General features: G+C 41.1%; 2 protein-coding genes across 4 annotated transcripts in view; one reads left to right on the top strand and one right to left on the bottom strand.

The window, feature by feature from the left end:
• METTL21C (methyltransferase 21C, AARS1 lysine) overlaps positions 1-1,272 on the top strand; it is a gene marked incomplete at both ends in the record, with an annotated part of 37,883 nt that extends 36,611 nt beyond the window's left edge. The window contains one exon of the mRNA XM_082602141.1: positions 878-1,272. Coding sequence (XP_082458267.1) covers positions 878-1,272 — 395 coding nt within the window. The remainder of the gene's footprint in view (positions 1-877) is intronic.
• Positions 1,273-4,520: 3,248 nt separating this feature from the next.
• The window catches only part of TPP2 (tripeptidyl peptidase 2), a 69,351-nt gene continuing 48,418 nt past the window's right edge, over positions 4,521-25,453 (bottom strand). The window contains exons 21-30 of one of the 3 annotated variants that reach the window (XM_082602177.1): positions 24,781-24,918; positions 23,210-23,454; positions 22,873-22,951; positions 20,900-20,938; positions 15,471-15,622; positions 14,033-14,129; positions 12,904-13,034; positions 9,487-9,694; positions 7,233-7,352; positions 4,521-5,467 (exon numbers count right to left, since the gene is read on the bottom strand). In XM_082602177.1, the coding sequence (XP_082458303.1) occupies positions 5,378-5,467; positions 7,233-7,352; positions 9,487-9,694; positions 12,904-13,034; positions 14,033-14,129; positions 15,471-15,622; positions 20,900-20,938; positions 22,873-22,951; positions 23,210-23,454; positions 24,781-24,918 (1,299 nt within the window). In that variant the 3' untranslated portion in view covers positions 4,521-5,377. Of the gene's footprint in view, positions 5,468-7,232; positions 7,353-9,486; positions 9,695-12,892; positions 13,035-14,032; positions 14,130-15,470; positions 15,623-20,899; positions 20,939-22,872; positions 22,952-23,209; positions 23,455-24,780; positions 24,919-25,453 lie in introns of those variants that run through there. The other 2 variants (XM_082602178.1, XM_082602179.1) reach the window with 2 other exon arrangements.

Here is a 25,453-nt window from a genome sequence, read left to right as displayed (position 1 = left end):
TACCACTTGAGAAAGTTGAAATTCTGAAGGTGTGACTCTTGAATTCCTGTTGTAAACAGCTCTGTTATGCTGTCTCCTGCTTTTCAGTGCAACTATTATCAACTACTGTTTTGGAAAAAACAAAAAATAAGTGAGTGAATCCAAGGAGAAGACAGATTTATACCCAAAATGCCAGTTGTGAGTCCTGGGAGCTGGGCAAGAGGCGGGTATGTCTGGCCTACTTCAGCCTACACTATTACAGACCTTCTTCTATCAAAACCAATCTGGAATTATGATTTTGTGAAACTTTATCACTAGCATTAAAATGCCTAAAAATTAATTTAATGCATTTAGTAGGAGGGGAGAGTCATTCAAAATAAATCATCCCTTAGGAAAGAAAACTAGGTGCTGACACCTCACGTAAGAGAAAACCAAAATCTTCAGATAAAGACAGTTTGGGAGGGAAAAACAAAGATGACAGTAATCAAACGCTAAGAATCTTGGTATGTTTAGTTAATTATTCCGAAATCTCTCAAAACTGCACCGCCGTTTAACTTAGTTTCTTAAAAGATGGGAACGTTATTCTATTTCAATGGTTCTTCACCAAAGGTGATTTTTGCCCCATGAAGGACATTTGGCAGTGTCGAGGGACATTTTTGATCAGCATGACTTGGGGTTTGGGTGGGGAGGTGCTACTTGCATCTTGGGGATGGAGACCAGGGACGCTGCTAAACATCTTACAGGGCACAGGGCAGGGTGCCCCAGGAGAATTATCCAGCCCATATGTCCACAGGGCCAAGGTGAGAAGCCCAGTTCCATTTCTCCCTGAGAGTATGTGTACCCTGTGGCTGCCCAAATGTTCCAGGTAATTCGTACAAGTTTCCTCTTTCTCTCTTAGGAGCTCAAGTCACAGCAACGGATTTGCCTGACGTCCTAGGGAACCTTCAATACAATCTTTTAAGGAACACACTAAACCATACAGCATATCTGCCTGAAGTGAAAGAGCTGGTGTGGGGAGAGGGCCTGGAACAGAACTTCCCCAAGTCCACGTGTTCCTATGATTACTTGCTGGCTTCTGACGTGGTCTACCACCACTACTTCCTGGACAAGCTGCTCACCACCATGGCGTACCTCTGCCAGACGGGAACGGTGTTGCTTTGGGCAAACAAGTTCAGATTCAGCACCGATTATGAATTTTTAGATAAATTCAAGCAGGTTTTTGACACAACACTCTTGGCTGAATTTCAAGAGTCATCAGTCAAACTTTTTAGAGGAGTGCTAAAATGGGACTAAATTAAACAAGATGCCTTTCGAAACATTAGTGTGTCTTTCGAACAGTGTTAGAAATTTTATAAGATCGCAAAGGTAGTGCACGGAAACAACTTGTATAACTAGAACAAACAATATTACAGCAACTCTCCAAAGCAACCAGTTTAGGATTATCTGCTTCATCTAAATATACACAAATAACATGAAAACATGAAAGTAGCTTTGTTGGCTTCCGAGAGTCTCAATTAAGTGTTTAATAAATTTGACACAAATAAATTAACAAACAAGTGGATTTCCTCTCATTATTTCTACTGGAAAGCACGGTTTTAAACCTGTCAATAGACTTCTGTCACTTGCTTTTTGAAAATGAGCTTGACAGGGTCCGTGTATCTTAATCTGAAGAGTCTACTTTGTACAGATTTTAACTGTAGCAAAGGGAGAGGGTAAAGAGTAATGGAAAACAGTTCTAGGCTTTACACTGATTAAAACTGAAAACTACGGAAACAGTTCTGGAATGAGAAAATGGATGTCACCTCAGGGGCCCAGAACTAGTGCTGAGCACATACTCTGCACCATCCCCAGTGCTTCTTTCAGAAGTTATTTATTTGTATCCAGCTCTTTCCATTGTTTTCAGTGGTGTGGTGCAGACACTGGTCAGCATTACCTTAAGTAGGAAAACTGTCCCGACTTTTAAAAGAATTTGAAAAAGAATAGATACATGTATAACTGAATCACTTTGCTGTCCACCTGAAACTATCACAACACTGGTAATCAACTACTCCAGTATATAATAAAAAGTTAAAGAAAAAAAAGAATCCACTTTATAATGTAAAAATAAATAACCATTTTGTCTCCTGTATCAATCACACAGAAACGTCATAGTTTTGCCGGCTTCTCCTGGAACGTATGTGTCGGCATGTAGGCACAGAATAATCTAGCCTGAAAGCAGGGCTGACAAGGCAGCTTGGCGTCACCGCCCAGATCCCGGCATCACTCACCCCAGGTACCACTGATGGACCAACCTTTCTAGGAATCACAGTTCAAAGCAGACTTTGCCAGTCTGTGGCGGTATCTCTAATTTCGACAGCAAACTTAATAATCTTCATTCTAAAATTTCATTATCTGAGAAAGACTTACACCCCACTGAAAGACAGAAGTAGTAATTACGGATAGAAAAGTCCTTGTTACAACAGAGAGCCAGATGTGGCTCATAGATTAAAAAAAAAAAATTGCCTGTGAACTTTCACGGTGTACTGCACATCCTGTTAAAAAGCGGTTAGGGCTTCCCTGGTGGCACAGTGGTTGAGAATCTGCCTGCTAATGCAGGGGACACGGGTTTGAGCCCTGGTCTGGGAGGATCCCACATGTCGCAGGGCAACTAGGCCTGTGAGCCACAACTACTGAGCCTGCGCGTCTGGAGCCTGTGCTCCGCAACAAGAGAGGCCGCGATAGTGAGAGGCCCGCGCATCACGATGAAGAGTGGCCCCCACTTGCCACAACTAGAGAAAGCCCTCGCACAGAAACGAAGACCCAACACAGCAAAAATAAGTAAATTAATAAACTCCTACCCCCAACATCTTCTTAAAAAAAAAAAAAATCCTCTAAAAATGTTAGCCAGTACAGAGCTTTTCTTTAAAAAAAAAAAAAAAAAAAAAAAGTGCTGTTATTCACCACCTCCCCCTGCAGACATGTACCTCACTCAACTGCTTCTCACTACCAGTCAGGACTGTGAGTACATCCAAAACCCACCATGAACTTAACTTCTCCTTCCACATTAAAAAATATAGCGAAAAGACCAAACCCTGAAGAATAAAGTGAGAAATTAGGGAACTCTGCAACAATGGTGATTTTCTGGTATTTGAAGGACACCAGAATTTATTGTATCTTGACATAACTCAGAAGGTAGTACTTCAAAATCAATCTATTACTAGGAAGTTTCTAACCTTAAAATTACAGTAAAATTGGGTACTAAAGGCATGTTCTAAAAAAAGGTGTGATTTCAGTGAAACTGGTAGAAGTTTTTGTCAGTGAAAAAGCACCTCCGAAAATTCCCTCCTCCGTTAAAGTCATGAGAAAACGGACAAAAATTCTCAGAAGCATGTAGCAATCTTAACCAAAGGCATGTAGCAATCTGAAGCACGTTCACTCAAAACGGCTGAACCTCAGCTAAGACAGCAGTGTGCTTTGTGATGTTTTCAATGGCCCTGTCCCCATGCCATCTCCCGCTCCATGGCAGCCTTGAAAACCAGCAGCCTGGCAATCCCTGGAGACTGTTCCCCAGAAAACACCATGTGCAAGGCCTTCTTTGACTGGACTCAGATCTCTCGCAGGCCGAGAAGCCTTTCCCCAGGGGTTTGTCTAGAGGATTACAGGCAACTGTACAATTTTGTGGCTGCCTTAGATGATGGCTAACCGTTGGGACTAATTAAAAAGCCTAAAGGGATAGGCTGGGAAATGTCCAGAGGGGCTCAGAGAGCTGTCCTATTCCTGGGTATCAGCCACGCACATCGCGGGGCTGAATGCATCCTCAGGGAAGACCTGGGAAGGACCCAAGTGCTCACCCCTGGCTGACCCTGAGGCTCTGTGCAGCAGGTAGTACTTACAGAGATGCCAAACCCGGTTGTAAAACACGTTCTCTAATTAACATTCAGCCAGCAGCACGACCCTGGGGAGCCACCCTACCCCTTCTGAGCACCTCAATTCCCTGACTGGATTGAACCTGTATATGTGTAGGTAAAAGTATGTGTTTTGTCAGAGAGCATGCATGCGGTTGTTCATGGGTGGACTTTAGACTCTAGATGGCTCAGAAACTGTGCAAAATGTCTGCACGCATATTTGCACTTTTTCATAAAGGGTCTAACGTCTTCATCAGATAAAGGAGTCAATTACTCAAAAAACAGTTACGAATGACTGAGACCAGATCTCTGGTAGGCCTTTTACAGTAGTAAGTTCTAAGGAAAGATTTAAAAACCATACGCACACAAACACATTTGCTATAAGACAGTAGAGGCCTTTTAATATTGTCTACGTGTGTTTATTTTACGGAGGAAGGATGAAAGAAGTATAGTAGCCAGAGAGATTAAAAATAAAAAATTACACCTACACAAAAGTTAATCACATACTAAGATTCGGAAATATATTCAAATAATTGCAAGCCTATAAGAAACATTACAAAATAAATTATCTCATGTTGAATTTTTTATCTATGGATTTAATATATTATTCATTTCTGTTCTAACCCCCAATTTTATTTATGAAAAATTAAGACCAACTTTAAGAAGCTTCAATATTCACTTTTATTATTTATAAAAAAATTAAGGTATGAGAGTGCATATGGTGTACTGCGATCTTGGGTTTGCACATTTATTCACGTGTTTACATTATTTCAACTTTAATAAACATACCATATATGTATCTTTACAATACCTGATACAGATTTAAGCTGTCTGGCACTTATACATGTATTATTAGCTCATTCTGATGCTCTGCACGTCAAGAAGATGTTAAAAATGATTGGCCTGAAATAACTCCAAGATGAAGACTGATTGAAGCAGTTATGCTCCAGTGTTTGCCACGCATTTATTTGTTTGTGCCGGTTTTATTTTTTCCCCTTAATTGAATGTAAACGTTTGCCAAAAAAAAAAAAAAAAAAAATCTGGAAATGAAGTTCTGTTACTTTTTAGTCTAATAAATAATTTTAGCTACGCTTAATGTAGCTTTTTTAAGGCCTTCATACAATTGAAAAAAATTAAAGTCGCGCATGATAAAACCCTGTTCATTTATAAAATAAAAAATAGAATTTTATAGGTTTGCAGTTAAAAGTTACTGTTCAAAACCTCTCATGCATGTAACAGCTGCAACCCAACTGAAAGTCCGTGGTGCTGGCAGCCAGGGCACAGCCCGCTGCCAGCAATGTGAGGCATTAAGAAAACACCATGATGTCAGAGGTCTAGATTTACATGTATTAAGCCACACGCCAGCAAATTCTCTGATAAATACACATCATTTTAATAATCAGTATTTGATAGCAGATGAAAACATGCATTAGACTAAAAATGCCACAAATTTGTTTTTATACCCATTCACTATAAAATTTTCTTTTTTAAAATTTAAAGTCTTGGTTCCTATTTTAGAATACAGAGTAATCAGGGGGATACATGATGGGGAGCCAGTTTTCAGTAAAAGACGCACAATGGGTCCATCCAAGCAGCTTCATCAGCTATAATAAAACACACACAATTATTAAAAAACAGATGTTTCAAGCTCAGCATTTAGGGTAAACTCTGAATTAACTATTTAGTAATAATAAGGAAGTAGCAGGTAGAACTTTCCTTCCATCAACTCACCCACCAACCTGCCTTCCTACCAACCAGCCTCTCCTGGTGAGGACTGTCATCCCTGCAACCCTCCTGCCTTCCCTCCTCCCTTCCTATGGACGTGACGTGACTTGCTCCTTTCCTTCCGACCACCCTCGTTTCCTTTCCTTCATTCTTTCTGAGTGCCTACGGTAGTCCAACACTGTTCTAGGCATTAGGAAAAAGCACTGAACAAACTCACTTCCCACTTTCGGGCAACTTAAGTTCTATTCAGGAAAGCCAAACAGAAAGTCAGCAAGCTAATGAACAGGTAATAAATAAATAAATAATAAGAAATGTATCAGGTATATGGCAAAAATAAAACTTGCTATAATACAGACGGGGAAGTGAGATGGTCAAGAAAGGGAGCTCTGAGGAGGTGACACTGAAGCTGAAATCTGAGTGACAAGAAGAAACCTACTCTGTGAAAATCTGGGGAAGAGCTCTCCATGCAGCTGGAAGAGCTGGGTCCTCGAGAGGGAAAGGGTGTGCTGTGTCAGCCAAGCGGAGAGGAGGCTGGGACGGCAGAAGCAGAGCGAGGACGCGGGAGTGGGATATGAGATGCAGCTGCAGAGGCTGCTGGCAGGGGCCGGACCACACGGGCCTTACAGGCCACGGGGAGGAGTTTGGATTCTACTCTAAATGTGACGGAGCTTCACCAGCAGGGGTCTGAAGCCATCTTTTCCGGCTGCTGTGTGGAGAACAGACAGCAGGAGAGCAGAGTGGAGGGGAGATAAGTTATGAAACATCCCCTGGTGTGAGCATCTGGGTGGATCTCGGGCTTCACAAATGTAAGAGCTCAGTTCACAGCCTACGTGAGGAGAAGACATTAAGTTCCAGAAAGAGCTCTCTCAACCTCCTCAAAGATCTGAAGAAGTGAATTTGAAATGTCTTACAATTTGAGCTGACAGAAAAGGTCTGAGAGTAAAGAAAACCTATAGTTTACTCTAATTACCAGAAATTGCCCCAGGAACCTACAGGTGAGTTTTACATCCAAAGAATACCTTCAATATGAAGACCAGATCCTCGGCCGCCTTTGGCAGGACCAGTGTACCCCAACCTCCATATACCCTTTAAGCATAAACCAACTATACGTGTACAAAGACAAGGCTAGGCTGAAGCAATTTCTGTGGGGTTCAGTAAGTTCTTACACTTGACATTTAATTTGTGCAGAGAGCTCAACCACAGAACTTCCCTGCATATAATACATGGTAAAATAAAAAATGGCCTAGCGTGTCAAATGAAGAATAAAATCAAACATAAACTCTAGAAGCTCAACCATTTTAGAACTGAACCAACACGTACTTAAAAGAAATCATCTGCTTCCTTCATAAAGGAAAACTGTCTTCTAACTACACAAAATATGCAATGCATTTTGCCTATGTTGAAAACACTAGAAGCTAAAAATATAGGTTTTCTGGACAGGAGTGAAAAATGTTTTAAAAATTTTAACAGCTTACTGACTACCTTTCATGCATTTATTTTATAGTTCACATTATGTTAATTAGACTAATAATTAGTCACGATAAATTTGGTTCTGTTTTATCACTACCATAAGGCTTTCTAACTATCTTGTCACTCTACAATATTGAAATGACACCCAACAGTGGCAATTTAAATATCACTTACTTGAATACAATTTTTCCAGTTTTCTTTTGTTGGTTTTTCTTCCACAAGTTTAGTTGCAAATTTAAGGCCTCTCCCATACATTTTATTTACGAAGGCATGCTTGTAAGCAAATGTCAAAACCTACAATGTAAAACAAGATACAGCTTATCTACAAAATATTTACAATTTAAGGCATATTGCTTTAATAATGAAAGAACTGGACTTCCCTGGTGGCGCAGTGGTTAAGAATCCACCTGCCGATGCAGGGGACACGGGTTCGATCCCTGGTCCAGGAAGATCCCACATGCTGCGGAGCAACTAAGCCCATGTGCCACAACTACTGAGCCTGCGTGCCACAACTACTGAAGCCTGCGCGCCTAGAGCCCGTGCTCCGCAACGAGAGAAGTCACCGCAATGAGAAGCCCCCGCTCGCTGCAACCAGAGAAAGCCCGCGAGCAGCAACAAAGACCCAACGCAGCCAAAAAATAAATAAAAATGAAAGAAAAAAATAAAGAAGGAAAATAATGAAAGAATTGAGGCTTTAACAGAAGTGTTGCTTTTCAAATGAACATATTACATCAAGTAAATTTTAACAACTTTTTAAAACAACAACATCTTTAAAAGAGCTGGATATCCCACAGAACAGATAATTTATTTGGGGAAAGAAAGCTATTATGATAAATCACTAGCTGTTGGAATCCATACCAAAATACCTCTATGCAAAAGAAAGCAGAGCTAACATAAGTGATTACAAAATTGCGAGTTAGAAGTACAAAACTACAGAGTCACTATAAATTACCAAAATTGCAAAAGAGGATGAAAGTAAACAAATGAAGTGTCAGATTATATAAACATGTTCTTACTTTCAACTGCTTCCTTTTGTACAAGTTTTCTACCTTTAATTACTGCATCTGTCAAAAATACTCGTAACCATTTGTTTATATCTTTAGCCTCCACTTTTAGAATGTGGAGCGTGTCCTCAAAGAAAGGAATCCTGTCACACTTACCTGTATTCTAGAGACAAGGAAAGGGCTCAACAACTGTTGCAACAGACACAGTAAACAGACAGGTGATATACTGCACACCCCTAACGTAAGAGCGCTGCGGCAAGAACACAATTCGTTATAACAGCTTTACTGTGATGCTCATCAAGTGTCTATCGACTTGATGCTGGACCAGGCTCTTATTCGTCTTTTTCCCAGCAGCGAGCGCAGTGTCTGGCACACAGCAGACATGAGATAACTCTGTTAGTAAGTAGTAACGGCAAGTATTGCTGACGTCCTTCCAGGTACGTGATACTCATTCATAAAATCCCATGGTACGCAGCACCACAGTCCCACATGAGCATTCGGCCACCCGCCTGTGGTCACACAGGTCAAAGTGGCAGAGGCAGAATCCGAGCTCCAGGGGCCCGATTTCAGACCCAAATCCTTAACCTCTGGCGCTGCTGCCTTCAGCTTCTGGAACATTACTGAGTTCCTCCTACAGAAGCACTACTGTACCGAGGTGGAACAACCTGAAGCAGAGAGGAAGAATTTTCTCCTACTTCAGAAGCCTTTACTACCGATCACCATAGTTAATCTTGAAAACAAGCACCTGTCTACTAAAAAACCGCAACAGTTTGTGCTGCAAGAAGAATTCCACTGATTACATTTCCTTTTTTCTTCCTTTATGTCCAGAAGAAAGGAAGACTGGCAAATACCTGTAGCTATATAATCTCTACTGTTAAGAATTATAGTAGAGAGCTAGAAGGCATTTTACATGTTTTTATAATCTAAACCCAAAAAGTTCATCAATGTTACTTTTTCTACACTGGACTTTAAAAACTGATCAGGTACAAATCAAGATGATAGTTATTTAGAAGGTAAAGAGTTTGGAGACAAGTAACAAATATCTAAACTAACCAGAATACCCCCATCTCCATCCCTGACAAATGAGCAGAGGGACAGGTGTGGGAAGGTACGAAGACAGCTTTCAGATGCCCTTAATTTTAGCTGATACATAAATGGCTTAACCAAAAGCCCGCCACACACGCTCTCCAACTGTTTCCCAAGCTAGCGTGGCCCAGCAGCCACTGTGCGGGCCGACCAAACAACGGTCGAGTGGTTTCCGAGCCGGGAAGACCAGGGAGGCCTCGCTAAGCACCTCGTCTTCTTCGGAGCCCAGCTCAGCCTTGCTCCATTTACCCTCGTCCTCTCCGGCTGGGCCCGCTGGGCACAAGGGATCTGGGATGCATCCCCAAGAACTGCAGCGAAACAAGAAAGAGAAAGGGTACCTTACTGTCGAAAAGATCAGTCCATTTTGTAGCTTCCCAGAAAGTTTCCGTCAGAGAATCCAGGGCGCTCTCTCCCTCCTCCTCTCTCCCTTCCAGGTCGCCTGATACAGCGCCGTCCTCCTCCCGGGCCTGGAGAAGGTGGTCGGCCAGGGCACAGCCTTTCCTGCACAGGGCGTCTACGAGCGTCGACTTCTGCTTGTCCATGTCACTGTGTGCCAAACCAACACATTCCACAGATCAGGGGAGCACCTTGAAAAGTACAGCCTCACCCGAAATTAACCTCATGCCTTCTCTGCCTCAGATTTACAATGCAGGAATGTGGTGTAGCCATGGAGAGATATCTGCATTGCTCAACACATGAGCCACTGTGTTCCACACACAGATTAAATGAGTTAGGATCGCTGTAATCGGCTGAAACAGCAAGCCATGCGCAACAGAGGGGAAAGACTGTTGGGTCAATTCTGTCAGCTAAGAAACTCTCAGAACGGTATCTTCTAAGTGCTTCAACTTCTTATGTCAGTCGTTACATACTTGTGTAGTCGTGAACTGTCAAGCATACACAGAGCAAAGGAATACAAGGCTTACTCTAGCATTTTAACACACTAACTCATTTATACTCAAAATAACTCTATGAGCAAGAGACCACCAGTTGCCTCTATTTTGCAAAGGAGGAAATCGAGGCACAGAGAGATCAGGCGATCTGTTCAAGGCCCCACAGTTATGGAGCGGCAGATCCAGGACTCCGAGCTCTGCGGCTGGTCCTGGAACCCCTGCTCTTAATGGCTGGGGCCACCTGCCTTGCTCCAGGCAGGCAGCTTTGTTTCTGATGTGTTCCAATGCCCAGAACAATGCCTGGCACGGAACGGACACTCAGTAAATTGCTGCTGAATGAAATACAGTAACAGCCTACACTCCTGGGACAGTACTGGCCCCTAGAATGCTTATTTGACGTGTCCTATCCAACTCCTGTCAGATCCGTCTAAAGACGAGGATTAGAAGTGCTGAGAAGATGACCAGGAGGCACTCAGATATGGGATGAACAAACTGTCTAACGGTAAGCATGATTCTGAAGGACCCAGAGTGAAACGTGCCACCTATGAAACCTGCTGGGACTATAAAGTCAACAACAATTTGTACAAAAGAATTAAAATGAGAAGAAGAGGAAAAAAACCCCCAACACAACGCCAATAACCTGCTACAACCTAAGTTACCCACCTTAATACATCTGCAATGCAGAGGAAATTATGCCTAAAAGATACCCAAGAGCTTATGAGCAAAGAGGCTCAAAGTTAAAAGAGCCACAACTTCCACTCTCTTTCCTGGGAAGCGTTTCTGGGGACTTGAAGTGCTTGGTCACTGTGCACTTCAGAACAGAAGGATGGACGGGCTGTCATTTACTGAGTCCCTCCTTACCCCACCTCTTAGATGCCAGGCGGCGCCTGAAATGTCTCGGCAGTCCTTCACTCATGCTTTACAGCAGCCTCAGCGGTCAAGCGTTATCCCCACGTTGTGAGGGAGAACGGGGGCCGTGGACAGAACTGGGCAGGCAGGGCAGGTCTGGATATCCACTCCCCTACGGCCACCTGACTGACTGTCCTGGCTGCCCAGAGGAGGGCTGCAGGATGCAGAGCGTGGAGCGCGAGCTGGGGTGACAGGTGTGCTGGACTCGCTAGGCGTGGATTGAATCACCTTCAAGACCCCTTTCTATTTCTGCATGCTCTGATCCAATAACCTAAATTCCACATATCTGGAATGTTCTCTTCCTACCCTCTTCAAACTTCGAACTGACCTGCTCAGATTAAATACCTATTAATCCATGATGGTTTCCCTGCTCTCCTTTCCATGGGCTTTCACAGTTTAAAATACTTATTATAACTGTTCATCACATTCCATCTAGCAATTATCTATCACCTTCTGTATTAGGCTGTAAGTTTTCTAAGAGTAGAGAGTGTCTTGTTCACTTTTTTTACATCCCTCTCAGTGGTGCTACATACAGTGTTTGGTCAATAAATCTCTCTGAATCAAAGTTAGGGACTGATCAAGGTGGTAATAGCTACATTTTAGGAAGCAACTTCAATTAGATACTTTAGTGGCCCCAGTAAACTGCAGTTTAATTAAAACTTAGATCCCCTTCAAAAATTTAATATTTTTAAGATTACAAAATGGCCGTCTTGCAATTTTTGACACGAGTGACTTAAGCGAAAGCAGCTGGAAATGAGAAACCCATGCCCCATATAATCCTTTGTATATAACTGGCATTTCATAATGTATGTAACTGGCATTTCATAATGCATATAACTGGCATTTGTATATAACTGGCATTTCATAAATGGTGGCTGCATCATCCACTATTGTTATTAACAACAATAAAACAGCAATGTTTCGAGAAGGTTCCTTTGGAAAGTGTGAAAGGGCGCTGACAATGGCCAAGAACCTATTTTAAACAATTTTTATTCCGCTTGAACACTGCTGCTTGTAAGATTCGTTAAGACCTATAATATCAGTATAAACGATGTAAGGTCAAGAGTTCTAGCAGTTTAAAATCAAGCGTTTTGTATGTATATAAAAAAAATTCTGACTGAAGCAGATGGAATCTTTAAGGGAAACTACCCTATTTTCAGGCAGCCTGCACGGTTTCAGTTTATTATGTTACAACAACGCTAAGAGGAGGAAACTTCCACCCTTGTAAGTTAAGGACGCCCAGGGTTGGAAATAAACCAAAGCGACAGAGGGGAAACTGGTACTGGGAGTGTTATGAGGAGATGATGGTAGGAGTTCGTGGAAGGGTGAACGGAAAAGCCGCCGGACCGACACACCAGCAAGTGGAAACCTCACTCTCACACGGATGGAGCCTTACGAACGCATAAACCCAGCTACGCGTTTGCTGTACACATCACGTTAGAGCTTACTAAGGCTAAAGTATAATCCCCCCCACCCTTGTTCTCCTCAAGTAGTACTGTAAACCCAGTTCCATAAAACTGAAGTTGCCAGATAATGGTTTTAACCCAATTTTATTTCTTATCACTTTACTAATAAGCATTATAAACTAAATTTGGAGCCTGTCATGCTATTGGTCAATAAACACTTGAAAAATTAATTTTATAGGGTGCTCTGTGTTTCCTTCTCCATGTGTCCAGTTCACACATATCCCCCAAATGGCTGGACTGCTTGATCACAGTCACTCAAATCTCTCCACCATGACAGCACCTGATGGTGGAGGAAGCAAATGACTTTTCTTTTGCTTAATCTTAAACGACTGGAGAAAATTACTATAAGATATTTAAGGATGGAGTATCCCCAAATCGGTAACTCCAATGATAAGGATATAAAAAATACCAGAAAAGAAGGATATTTTCAATAATTAAAAAAAGTAACTAAGAAATGAGATGCAAGAAAGAGTATTTACTGGTTAGGTACTTTTTTATAATAGCTGCATCGGGCCTGGGGTCAGTCTTCATCGCAATATAAACTGCTAGGGCCGTTTGATCTATATGAGAAATAACAGCATTTGCAGCTTCGACAATTTCATTAAGCCTTTTCATTCGTTCCTGGGGAGGAAAAAAAAGAAGAAATAAGAAAAAAATGGATGTATCCATGAGCCTCCTGACGCATTTCACTTCTGTCGGTCACGCCCGTGAGAGTCAGGACTCCCGTGGTGCGGGACCATGTAGGCTGTGCAGCCCAGGGGCTCCACACTAGCTCCTGGTGTGACCTTTACGACGGTCAGCATCTGTAGAAAACCTGAGCTCAGACGGGAAAATGCCTACCTTACACTCCCCACTGGCACTGAACGGAGTAATAAGCATGATAACGAAGTTCACAGAAATATAAACTGTTTTCTACGGAGGCAGCTCTTTCCTTGGGTAACTTAAAAGTTCAGAAACGTGATCAGCTATGTTACCCCAGTCCCATAGCGCATGAAAACAGGAGTAAAAAAAAGCACCAGCTGATGAAACAAATTCTAATTTATTACTGAAACCTCCGAAATGAGAGTAAACAGGAACAGAAGCAACAGAGTCTCACTACGGGCCCCGGGCTGTCCTGGTGTCCTCAGCAATCCGGCTCCTCACAGGGCCTGCGGGCTCACACTCAACCCCTGGTGACTCTTAATTGGTTATGGCCACAAGCACTTTCTACAGCCAGGACTCCCAGTGAGAGCTGGTCCACTGAGGACAGCTGGGAGCTACACAGCCAACTCTAAGAAATCAGAAACCAAGTTAGCCAAGTTAGTGCAGAGGAGGTCCGCTTTTGCTGCAGGCGTCTTAGACTCCAGCAGGCCACGGCCACGGCCACTGCCTTCTGCTCCCGGCTCTTCAGGCCAAGGTCAGAAAAGCCACCCTTAGGGTTTCCTGTCTACTACTCCCCCCACTGACCAAACGTGAGTCCTGAGTCAGTTTAATGAAAATAGCTCAACAGAACATTCAATCTGAGGCGACACGTTTTCAGTCGGCGAGAGGACAAAGACTGCCCCCTTATTCCAAAGGCAAACCTTATCTAATACTGCAAACAAAATAAGAGACTCATAGTAAAATCGAACACGCCCAACCTTTTCAGCATCCAGCTGATGAAGTCGTGCAACGTACAGAGGGAGGTAATTAGGGTATGTTTCCTTCAATTCATTATAAATGTCACTAGAATCCAGCCTACATATGTAAGAAAGAGAAACAGTCATTATTTCAGTTCTTTTAGAAAGAAAATAATTTGTCTTTCCTATTACTTAACATTGTTTTGAAGTTCCAGTCAATAACCTAAGGTATCAATCTGAAATATAATTACTGACAAAGACCGTATTTATTTGCAGGCAGTATAAATATGCTTACCGAGAAAACAAAACAAAATCAAACCGGAAATTATTTCATTTATGAGTTCAATAAGATGGTCAGATGAAAGTAAGCATCGACAGCTTTCCTACGTACCAGCTATAATTAGATTTATCAACGGGAGGGAAAAAAACATTCAAAAACAGTTAAGAAAGATTAAAGGATCTAGAAATGCCTAAGATCTACAAAGAAGGAAAATTTACACTGTTTTGGAAGAATCTGAAGTCTTGAATGAACGAAGAGACAGATGTTCCACGTTCCTAGCTGGGGAAGCTGAAGAAACTACATCTGTTCTTACTGACTCCACAGGGAGGAACAGCAGCAGTGCAGAGGCCGCGTTTTGCCCGGCCTGGCGGGAAACCGTGGCATCCTATAGGGGTGGGGGCCCCGGGCCTGCATTCTCAGCAGTGCCCACCTGGCAGACCCTCTGCATCGCAGGCAGGGGCTGAGCAGGAGAGAGCCCCGCCTCTCAACGGAATTCACCCAGAACCCGGCCTCAGCAGCAGGCAGCGGGGCTGGGGTGCCGGCCGACACGTGCCGACCCCCTGCCTCTCCCAGCAGGAGAGTCCTCCAAGCCGAGGGGACGGGAGGGGGAGCAGTCCCGGCTGCAGCCAGTCTGGAGGAGGCTCCGTTTCACTGAGCTGGGAGTGGGAAGAGAGTGACCTTGGCTCACATACCAGAGTCTCACTTTTCTTACTGAACTTTTGTAGATGTTCTTAAATAGGTGTTTCTCCGTTTGCTGTATGTCCTTAGGATCATTTCCAGAGGTTTAAAAAGGTTGTTTTAAATTTGCTCGTAATCAAATAGTAACTGGAAAACCAGGACACAGTATCACGCACCTGCTACATGTATAAATACAGAGACAACTAATAACAGGACAATGATTATCTTTGGAAAGGGGGCAAAAAGTGATTTATTTTCTTTTTTGTACCTTCCAATAAAATTCTCTTCCAAGAGATCAGAATAAGGATTAAAATTTTAAAAATTCTTATCACAAAAGGGAATTAAAAACTAAATATAATTACAAGAAAGTTTAAAAGCACTTGCAGTCCCATCCACTGTTAACATTTCTGAATACATAGCCGTTGCATACACACACAATATTGTTGTAACTGGGAAAATAAAAGTAAACGCTTAGAGGATTAAAATTCACTTAAAACTTACTTTGTCATCCACTGAATTTTAAGATCTCGTAATGCTTCAGTAAACTCTTCTTTTAAATCTTTCTCTTTTTCTGAATCTTTTTCTTTGTCTTTGCTGCCATTCTTAGTCTTTGTTGGTGGAGATATTAGGTAGTAATGAACAGGGATTACATCCTGTGAAAAATGAACGTGGAGAGAGAGTCTTAGATTAACATGCTTAATTTTCCTTATTTAAAAATCTTCAATAGCCGAACAGCACGTAACATCGGCTGCACTTGAGCTGTACTACACTGTATTTCAGATTCTAAGGGCCAAAATACAACTGAAGTTTCAATCTGAGATCAAAGTAATTTTCTCCCAAACTTTAAAGCTAATGCTTCTAATAACTCCTTTAAAACAAGGAAATAAGAACAAACTTTTCTCCATTGAAGTGTTGCTTGGTATTCTTAGTTTTACTTGACAGACTGACTACAAAAACGTACTGAGCTTTCACATTTTACATCTGAGAAGAGAAAATAATTAAATTTTAAAAGAAAGAAAGAAAAGATCTGCTTTTCTAATGAAATTTAAAGAGAAATTTCTTTCTTCATTCAATCCACAGGACTTACTGAGCTCCTGCGGTGTGCAAGGTAATAGCTCCGAAGAGGTGAGGGACAAAGCAGACAAGGGCCTTTCACCCTCTGGGAAGACAGCCAGCAAACGTGTAGGTAAATAAACAACTTCAGGAATGACACGTGATACAAAGACAACAGAATAGAGTAAGGGGATAGAGCGTGACTGGTGGGTAAGGGGGGGATCCGTGCAGACAAAGTGGTCATGAAAACACTCTAATGGAGCCTCAGTGACCTCAAGGAATAAACTGCAATGAACCTGAATAACCAAAACGAGGAGAGGAAGACATGTGCGGGGACAAGACGAGCACCTGCAGAAACCTGAGGGGGTGTGCAGCAAGCGCAGGGTTAGGTTCTGAGAAAGGGCAGCAGCCACAGTAAGTAAGCAGGGCTGACAGAGTACGGGTAAAAAAATACAGGTTTTATTCTAGGTGCCACAGGAAGAGCTGTACGCAAGGCAGTGACACGATTAAGGATTTTTGTTTTTTGTTTAATAACCCTGGATCCTGTATGGATTAAACACTTTGGTTTTTTGGTGTTTTTTTTTTTTTTAATAACTCTTGATACTACCTTCATGGAGAATGGATGATAGAGGCCAAAGTGGAAAAAGAGAAAACAAGTTGGGACGCAGACCCAGGTGTCCCGACACTGCCTGGAACTAAAGGACAGGCTATAGAAAAGGAAGCAATAAATGGACATGAGATGTCCCGGGAAGGCAGGACCGATGGTGGTTGCTGGTGGTATTTAAGACGAGGGGCTAAATGAGACCAGCAGGGGTGGGGAAGGGGGAAAAGAGCAAGCCCAGGAATGGTCCAAAGCTTTCCACTGTGGAGGGAGAGTCTGAGGTCAAAGCAGCCCCGGGGAAGAGCCAGCATGAAGATCGAGCGTGGCCGGCTAGTGACAGCTAGCTGAAAGGCGGTGTCAGGCGGGAGAAGTAACTGCCAAACCTGACAGCACAGTGGCCGCTGATCACCAACAGAGCAAGAGCGGCAGGGGAGGCTGGTTGGGGGCGGAGGGCGGAGAGTAAAGGCCGAGAGGGAGATGAGAAGTGAACAGGTATGGATGGTCCTTTTGAGAAGTTTTGCTTTAAAGAGAGCAAGTGTAACTACACCTATTTGTGTCTATTTTATTAGCACGTGAGTCTTGTGAAAAGTAATGCAGGATCTGGGAAATGAAATCACCTGTTATAGTTGCTAGATCCGTTTCTGGCACAATAACTAGGTGTCCCTAATTAAATCATTATTTATTAAGACAATTTCTAAAATTCTACCTTTAGCTTTACATTAAAAACGCTGCTAAACTAAAATCTTGTATTTGTTTTAATTAACAAAGTTTCTAAAATTGGAACAAATTACACTATCAAAATTGTTAAGGCCCTATTCACATAATTTCAGAAAAAACTTTGCACAGGTTGAGTCACAAACAAGTACTGGCCCCATCTTCCCCTGAGGTGTAAATATTACATAAATATGTCCATTTTAACAATTTTCACAATTAAACTTTATTTGGGGATATAATAGTAAATATAAGCAGCTACTGTTGGAGCTCTAATAAAATAGTAACCACCATGTCAGTACAACCCATTTAAAGCGTAGAAAACCACTGATGGATGAGAACCACAGAAAGCCATTTTTAGCCATTTCAGCACCACTCTCCATGAGGTCAGGGAGCAAGTCTGCAAGCAAAGGTCTTCAGTGAAGTGTGAGCCTGGGAAGGGGAAACAGCCCTCCCGTGGGCAGGCTTCCTTCCGGTCCCTGCCACCCATCCTGCGCTCCTTCTCAAGGTTTACTCTGCTAGGTGGACACTGCCCTGAGCTTGAGCCAAGTTCAAAGGGTCTGCAACATCTGAGTGGGTAACTGATCACCAAGTTCTCACAGTAACAGCCCACTTCAGTGTCATCTGTTTAGCAGAGACAACACACCTAACAATTAAAGGTGTAAGTGGCCTCCAACATTTACTGTTAATAGGGCCCTACTCCCTTTGATGATTAACAATGAACTCTAACAAAGATCTGCAAATAGAGAGAAACCATATATAATAGCAACCATAAACTATCACTAAAAATGCAACAGATACTGGGAAAGTTAATGATGAATGGCCTTGGGGTGTGGGGGGGGAACCAAGATTTTGTAATCAGCATTTTATATAGTAGATCTGTACCAAATTGGTAATTATAAAGGCCAGTATTAACCTATAAAATATTTCAGGACAAGAGCTACTTCTTATTACTAAATATTATGGACATGGTTGTTTTAATCCCCAACCAAAAGAGAAATGAAGTTATTTTTCTTTCATTCATTCATTCATTCATTTTTGCAATACACGAGCCTCTCATTGTTGTGGTCTCTCCCGTTGCGGAGCACAGGCTCCGGACGTGCAGGCCCAGCGGCCATGGCTCATGGACCCAGCCGCTCCACGGTACGTGGGATCTTCCCGGACCGGGGCATGAACCCATGTCCCCTGCATCAGCAGGTGGACTCTCAACCACTGCGCCACCAGGGAAGCCCTATTTTTCATTTATTTTACCATGGTCATCTGTTATTTTTGTAAGTATTTTTATAACTCAACTTCTCAAGGACTTAGCATAGGATCCATTTAACAGAAATGATTTTGTATCATTAAATCATAAGAAATCTTGATTATGATTTAAAAAGACAGTCAAAGAAGAATCTTCAGAGCAGAAATACTATGATATAAGCTCTCTATAGCAGACACTTAACAGTAAGCATATTTTTTAAGAAAAAAATTACTCCATTATTAGAAAGTATTTCAACAGTATGTGAATTGAATTGAATGATATTTAGAAAATGAAATCTATCTGCCAAACCAATAACTATTTAACATACCACCATTTAAATTTCGGTTCAAAACATAATACCCTTAGCTCTTAAATGATTAAAAAGTATAAATTCAAAATTTTAATACCTTTACACGAACTAAAATAGCTATTTAAAAAATTAATGTCATAGTTGAGTGCTATTTATGTTAAAAATAACTATATTCTTTCATATTACAATGAACTTAAAAAAGGGTAACATACACTTTCAACTCAAAAGTCACTGAAACCCAGAGGACAAATCCATTGAGGATTATGTATACAAAGCTGGTATTTTGTTCAGGCAATAAATTATATATTTTGTAATGTGACTATAAAACTATATATAATAACGATTATTTTTAAAACAAGAGCTTCATGTGCACTTACACTGAAGATGGGGAGAAATGGGAGGAAGTGACTCCAGATGCCCAGCTCTAGAAGCTTCACTAACCGTCAATTAAGAATAACGTTCCTATTCTTTGAGAGTTTCCTATCTCAAATATTCTAATACAAACAAAAGGCACCAAAACTCCAGAAGATCCACCAAACAGTACAACAGAAAGAAAACCCCCAGCTCTGCCTTTGGGACGTGCACCTTCTTTCTAGTGGGCTCCTCATTCTCTGAAGCAGCGGCTTTCAGGCTATTTTCAAAATGAATCAAAGATAATGTGTGCATAAAATGAAGTTACAGTTTTATGAGTCTGATGAACTGACATTTTCTGTTTTTGTTGTAATGCTGGTTAAGTTCCATTAAATGAATTTACATGGCCTTCAAATGGGTAAAGATGCTCAGTTGAGAAATACGGTCTACAGAGACGCCGACATTCCTTTACCTGGGAAGATAACCCCCAGTGCTGTATTTTGTTTGAACAAAGTCTTTACCACTACATAATCATACAGAATTTTAGAGGTCTTTTTTTTTTTTTTTTTTTTGCGGTATGTGGGCCTCTCATTGTTGTGGCCTCTCCTGTTGTGAAGCACAGGCTCCGGACGCGCAGGCTCAGCAGCCATGGCTCACGGGCCCAGCCGCTCCGCGGCATGTGGGATCTTCCCAGACCGGGGCACAAACCCGTGTCCCCTGCATCGGCAGGCGGACTCTCAACCACTGCGCCACCAGGGAAGCCCTAGAGGTCATTTTAATAAAGACATTTTATCTATTATAAAATGGCCGTGGCCCCCAGTTTCACATCACTATGAATCAAGAAACACTGAATTATCTTTTGTTTCTTCTTAAAACACTAATTCTTGCCCTGCAGTGCTTCCTGCACACAGGAGAGAAATCACTACGATGACGAATGATGTCAGCAGGTCCTCACCAGAGAGCTCATCGAATACGTATCCCTTTCTCTAAACTAGACCTGAAGTACAATTTTTCAAATTAAATTTGGCTCCAGCAGTCAATCAGAGATTGTCAAATAAGTTGCAGAGAAGCTGATCACATCACTTACTAGTTACAGTCTTAAAATCTGCTCCTGCTCTTAGTATAAGTTTTAATTTGGGGCCAAAAGTCTTTATTTCTGTTTTTGCTACACCCATTGCTCTTTTCGTCTCTGCCTTTCCAGAACGAAGAAGATGCAAGAGCAGGAAAAAAACTTCACTTTAAATATTTTAATAATATTTTATTAAGCAAATCATCCAATTTAAGAATGACTTGAGACTTCAAAAATAATTGTTTTGTCATATATAGCTAAAAAAAATCATTCATCTTTCTATAGGATTTTAGATATGCCAAAGTTCAAATATTATTACTTGGTCATACCTGCAGTAAGAAATGGATAGCATTAAAATTTTCTCTATACACATATAAGCCAGGGGTCTTCAAGCAATTTATGGTAGGGAAAAAAAACTTTAAGAAAGCGGTTTGTCAACACTGATAAGCTAAAAGCACTATACTGCAGAACTTAAAGAAAGGAAACTAAGGGAGAGATTTTTAAAAAAAAGATAATAGTGACAGAAAAAGAAGTTTATCTAATATGCAAATAAGGCTTTAAGACATCTTTTTAAAGAACTGACAATCAGTACCTTTTTAAATTTTCCTTGTCGTTTTGCTGCAGACTGCCCCTGGGAGTTAGAACAACATTCTGTAAGAAAACATGCGTAATCTACACAGGATGGAGATACCACCTCTGTCTATTCTTCTGCCAGTTTCCGTCCCACCTGTATGCGTCACAGTACTTAGAAGGGTCAGGTCTGTCATCAAAATGGCAGGCTTTTAAAGAAAGCAATACTGCCACTTTCATTTTTTTTTAATAAAAATGCACTCAAATGTGTTATTCCTAAGGGTCAATGTTTTTCAGCTTTTTATTTCAAAAGTTTGTAGAGCAAAATCCATTAGTTATCTAAACAGTTCTGAAAACATTAAATTTAGGTGATAGTCCACAGAGTCAGATTTTCAAGGCTGTCACAACGATCACACATGCCCACGCGCCAGAAACAGCATTGTTCGAGGGAACTGGGAACTTCAGAGAGGGGCAAGAGGAACAGTTACCTTCGCAGCGGCCAGAACCGCAAGAAACGCACCATGGCCGAGATCCAATGAAATGAACAACATGTTGGGAATTACAATTAACTCTAGCTTTAGGTTTTAGCTTTAGGTAGCTTTAGGTTTTCTCAAGAAAATCTACCCTGGTAAGTAATAACTATAGTCAATCCCACTTGTTTATAACTTAATTTCACAACTGCCTCTTAAAGAATGCAGCCAGGAAGCAGTAACTATCTCTGAATTGCTAAAAGCATACTTCTAATAACAATGCTCTTCTTCTGTCTTACTAATCACAGGCAGTGGATACTTCAGAAGTTATCTGGATAGAAGCCTCACTGTTGAAGCCCCACAGCAGAGGCAGCAATATTTCCCATAGCGGAAAATGAAACCTACTTAAAAAGACCTAGACCAGGACTTCTTAAATCAGTGCACCTATGAATTCCAATAACTACTGATTCACTTCACATTCTACTAAGGCTATATTACACTGAAGTACTTATAATTTATACTAAAGTACACATAAGTAAATAGTACGGGCTGATATGAGACTCAAGAAATGTCAGGACAAACAACTTGTTCTAAGCACAAAAGTCCTACATGATGACGCTCCTATGACAGCGAATAAACCATCTTTGGTTCAACGGTGGTAAGACACGAGAATACTTGTTAAGACGTTTGAGCTCTATTCATTTTGATAACAGCACTTAAAAATTCCAGAATTAGGTGGTAGACTTACTTTGTAAGAACTAATGCTAAAGAGAAATGCAAAACTACAAGAATGAAAACTTTTACTGGCATTGAGCTAAAATGACATTATGACAGAGGGTGATAGATTTATATAAACACTACTCTCACAATAAATTTGTAATGAAAACAGATGGAAAAACTAAAACAGGTACTATCAAACCATAACAATTATCTCTAAACTATAACAACCAGAAACATGTTTTTAACAAAAAGCACAATTGTGAAACTATAAAATAAACCTTAATGCCAAAAGAAATAACTACCTTGTAGTTAACTACATAACTACACAAAATTCCAATAAGAGAAAGATCTGTACAAGTAAAAAATACTGTTTATTAGTAGTAACTGTCCTGACTGGTTTTTAGAAGTCACCCAAGAAGATCTGATTTATTCCTATATCCACAATATTACGTTAGTTAAAACTCTATAAATTCTCTAATTTTAAAAACATCCCATTCACTTAAGCCAAGTTTGATCTGGATCTACATATTTCACAAGAAGTTCGAGTATATTAGCTATGCAAGGCAGAACAGGTTCAAGGCCCAAGTACTTAGGCTTGGGAAAAAGAATACTAAATATATAAAAATACAACCAAATATTAATTGACCTTTACTAGCAACTTGGGGAAAAAAACTATTAAATTTCTTTTTCCAGAGAGATCTTCTCTTTTACTCATTCTGAAATGTAGAATTTCCATTTTTAAGGAAATGGAGATTTTGGAACAGGCACTTTCAGTGTAAAGAAAAAAAAAAAACCTAATACTTACAGCTTTCTTTCCAAGTTCAGTCTTTGACAACGTTAATGATCCTGCAAGGTAGCATCCAGGCCCTGCCCCTTTAGGTATTCTAAGAAGAAGATTCAAAAGAGGAGAGAAAAGGAACAAAAAAAAGTTTCACAAAGAGAATTAGGGGGAAAAACATCAAAACAATTGCATTCTGAAATAATTTCCGTAGCTAAGATTTCAAAAACCAAAGGGAGAAATAACCTTAGTCTAAAATGACAAATGACAACACAGTATAAGTGTAGCCTAATATTATAAACTAGCATTTAAAGATTACAGAGTATAAGATGGACAGTGAGTGTTAAGCAATGTTATCACTTACTTGTCATCAGGTAAGGAAGTAACAAAGAATGGCTGGTTATATTTGGGTGGTAATGTCAAGTTAGTTGATTTCTTCTTTCCTAGAAGTGCAAGACTATGATTTTCATGAATATCTAAGCTCAAGGTATTAGACAACCTATGAGAAACAATAAATGGAAGATCTTTAAGACGTTCCAAATCACTGATTTGCTCATGACGAATCTGCAGTCGAATTGTATAATCTCCTTTCTCCAGTTTCAAAGAATACTATAAAAGAAAAACAACATTTGGGAAAAGTAAGCTTTAGCCACATGAACGAAAATTACAGTAAGAGGATCAACAGTTAAGAATTACCACTTACAGAGTGCTTACAGTATGTGAGGTACAGTGCAAGTTACGACACACACATGACACGCACACAACGCCCCGACTGGACGTCAAGTGAGCTGGCCAAGGTCACGTCCAGAGCAGAGGATAAGGGAGCTGAAGGCAGCCAAGCCCTCAGCCCTCAGCCCTCCCACAACAACAGGCCACTCCTAGGCGCCCAGCTGAATCAGCATCCGCTCAAGACTGGAAAAGGCAACGATTTTCTAGTTCCTGGGTCTTCACAGGCACGGATAAAACGACACCAAGAATGAGCAGAACTGAGGTGCTGTGTAAGATCTAAGACAGACACACACACGTGTTTGTACGCACATGACTGATAACCTTTAGATCATAACCACCATGCCACCCCCCTTTACTGCAGATGGGAAAAACAGGGAGCCAATGGGGACAAAGGAGTACAGGTCTGCCACGCTCCATCCAGGCAACCTGCTCAAGAGGATGGAATGCTGTATGCTGCAGCAGCAGTTTCTTCTGAGGTTTTAAAAGCAACCAAAGGAATGGCGGCAGTAACCCAGTCTGTACTGAGGAGACGTGCCAGGGCCTGGCTTTGAGGAAAAAAAGGAAACCATTCCTTGAATGACTAACTGAAAACCCTGTGTAAATTATTTTTATTATTTAGCATAAAATTATAAAGGTTACAGGAAATAGCTCATTTCTTTGTCACAGTCTTTCAATCAGGGATAAGATTTCTATAAATTATATGATTAAAAGATTTTTTCCCCTTCCAAATGACAGTGCCAGGCACAGTGCTTGGCACATAGTAAGTGCTCACTACACAGCTGACCAAGAAGAAACATATTTCAAAGTTCTAATAAACTGAAGACACTTGGCACTGTCATTGTGCTCTGGATCCAGTTCAGACCTGGGATCACTTCAAGGTGCTCACATATCCTGGATGATGTGCTTTCAACGTTCAGAGAGGAGCAAGCACTGGGTAGGAAGGAGAAATACTAAAAATAAAAAGCTCTGCTGGCCAGCGTCTGCGAGCATCCTCCTGGCCCTCCTTTACCCCGAAGCCGGATTCAGCCCAACAGTGGGGCTGAAAAGCTGTCACAGTCTGTCCTGCAACAGACAGCTGAGCTGCTAGCCGTGTGTCCAAGTACTAAACGCGCAACCACACTGGTGTTTAAAAAGCAGGCACGTTACCAGAGCAAGAATCCGGGCTTCATCAGCTCAAGAAACAGCTGTTAATTCTAAAAATCATACCTGATGAGGGTAAGCATCACCGGAACCCATCTGTCTTTTGTTCTGGTCAAATATAATCCACAGCTGGCTGTCAAATTCTGATTCGTACAATAATTCACAAAGCAGGGGGCAGCTTGGAGTCACTTCCCCACTCTTGGGCTGTGGGGGAAAAAAAAAAAAGAATGATTATTTGATGTGGTTTATATGATTTGTAATGTAGATCTGTAATATTGCTATTGATCAGATTTTTACATTAAAAGTATTAAAAATATTTTCTTGCAGTAACCAATTTCAAAAATGCAGAACACATCCAGGATTTCGGGACTAAAAAAAGGTACTTCTCTTTTACAAGGTTTAAAAAACACAAACCTAGCTAATTGTATTCATTACTAAAGCAATACCTATTCTTCAGGACCTCTAATTAACTGTTTTTTTAACAAAACTAAAAATTTCTTTATAAAGTTGAAATTAGACAGTCCACTGAAACCAATTATCTCCCCAACAGTAATTCATATTATGCTTCAATAAGAGTTTTACTAAAATCTTACTGATCCTCCATAAACTTCGATCTGATTTTTATGCCCGTCTCAACTACCTTTACTACCCATTCAACCTAGGAGCTATTCTGATGTCTCACTGTGCCAACACCTGCTTCACAGCGAGCAATCAGGCCTGGTTCCATAATCAGAAGGCA

Source organism: Mesoplodon mirus, assembly GCF_964341445.2.
Source record: "Mesoplodon mirus genome assembly, chromosome: 17".
Lineage (NCBI taxonomy): Eukaryota > Metazoa > Chordata > Mammalia > Artiodactyla > Ziphiidae > Mesoplodon > Mesoplodon mirus.
This window is presented reverse-complemented; position numbering and strand designations above follow the sequence as displayed.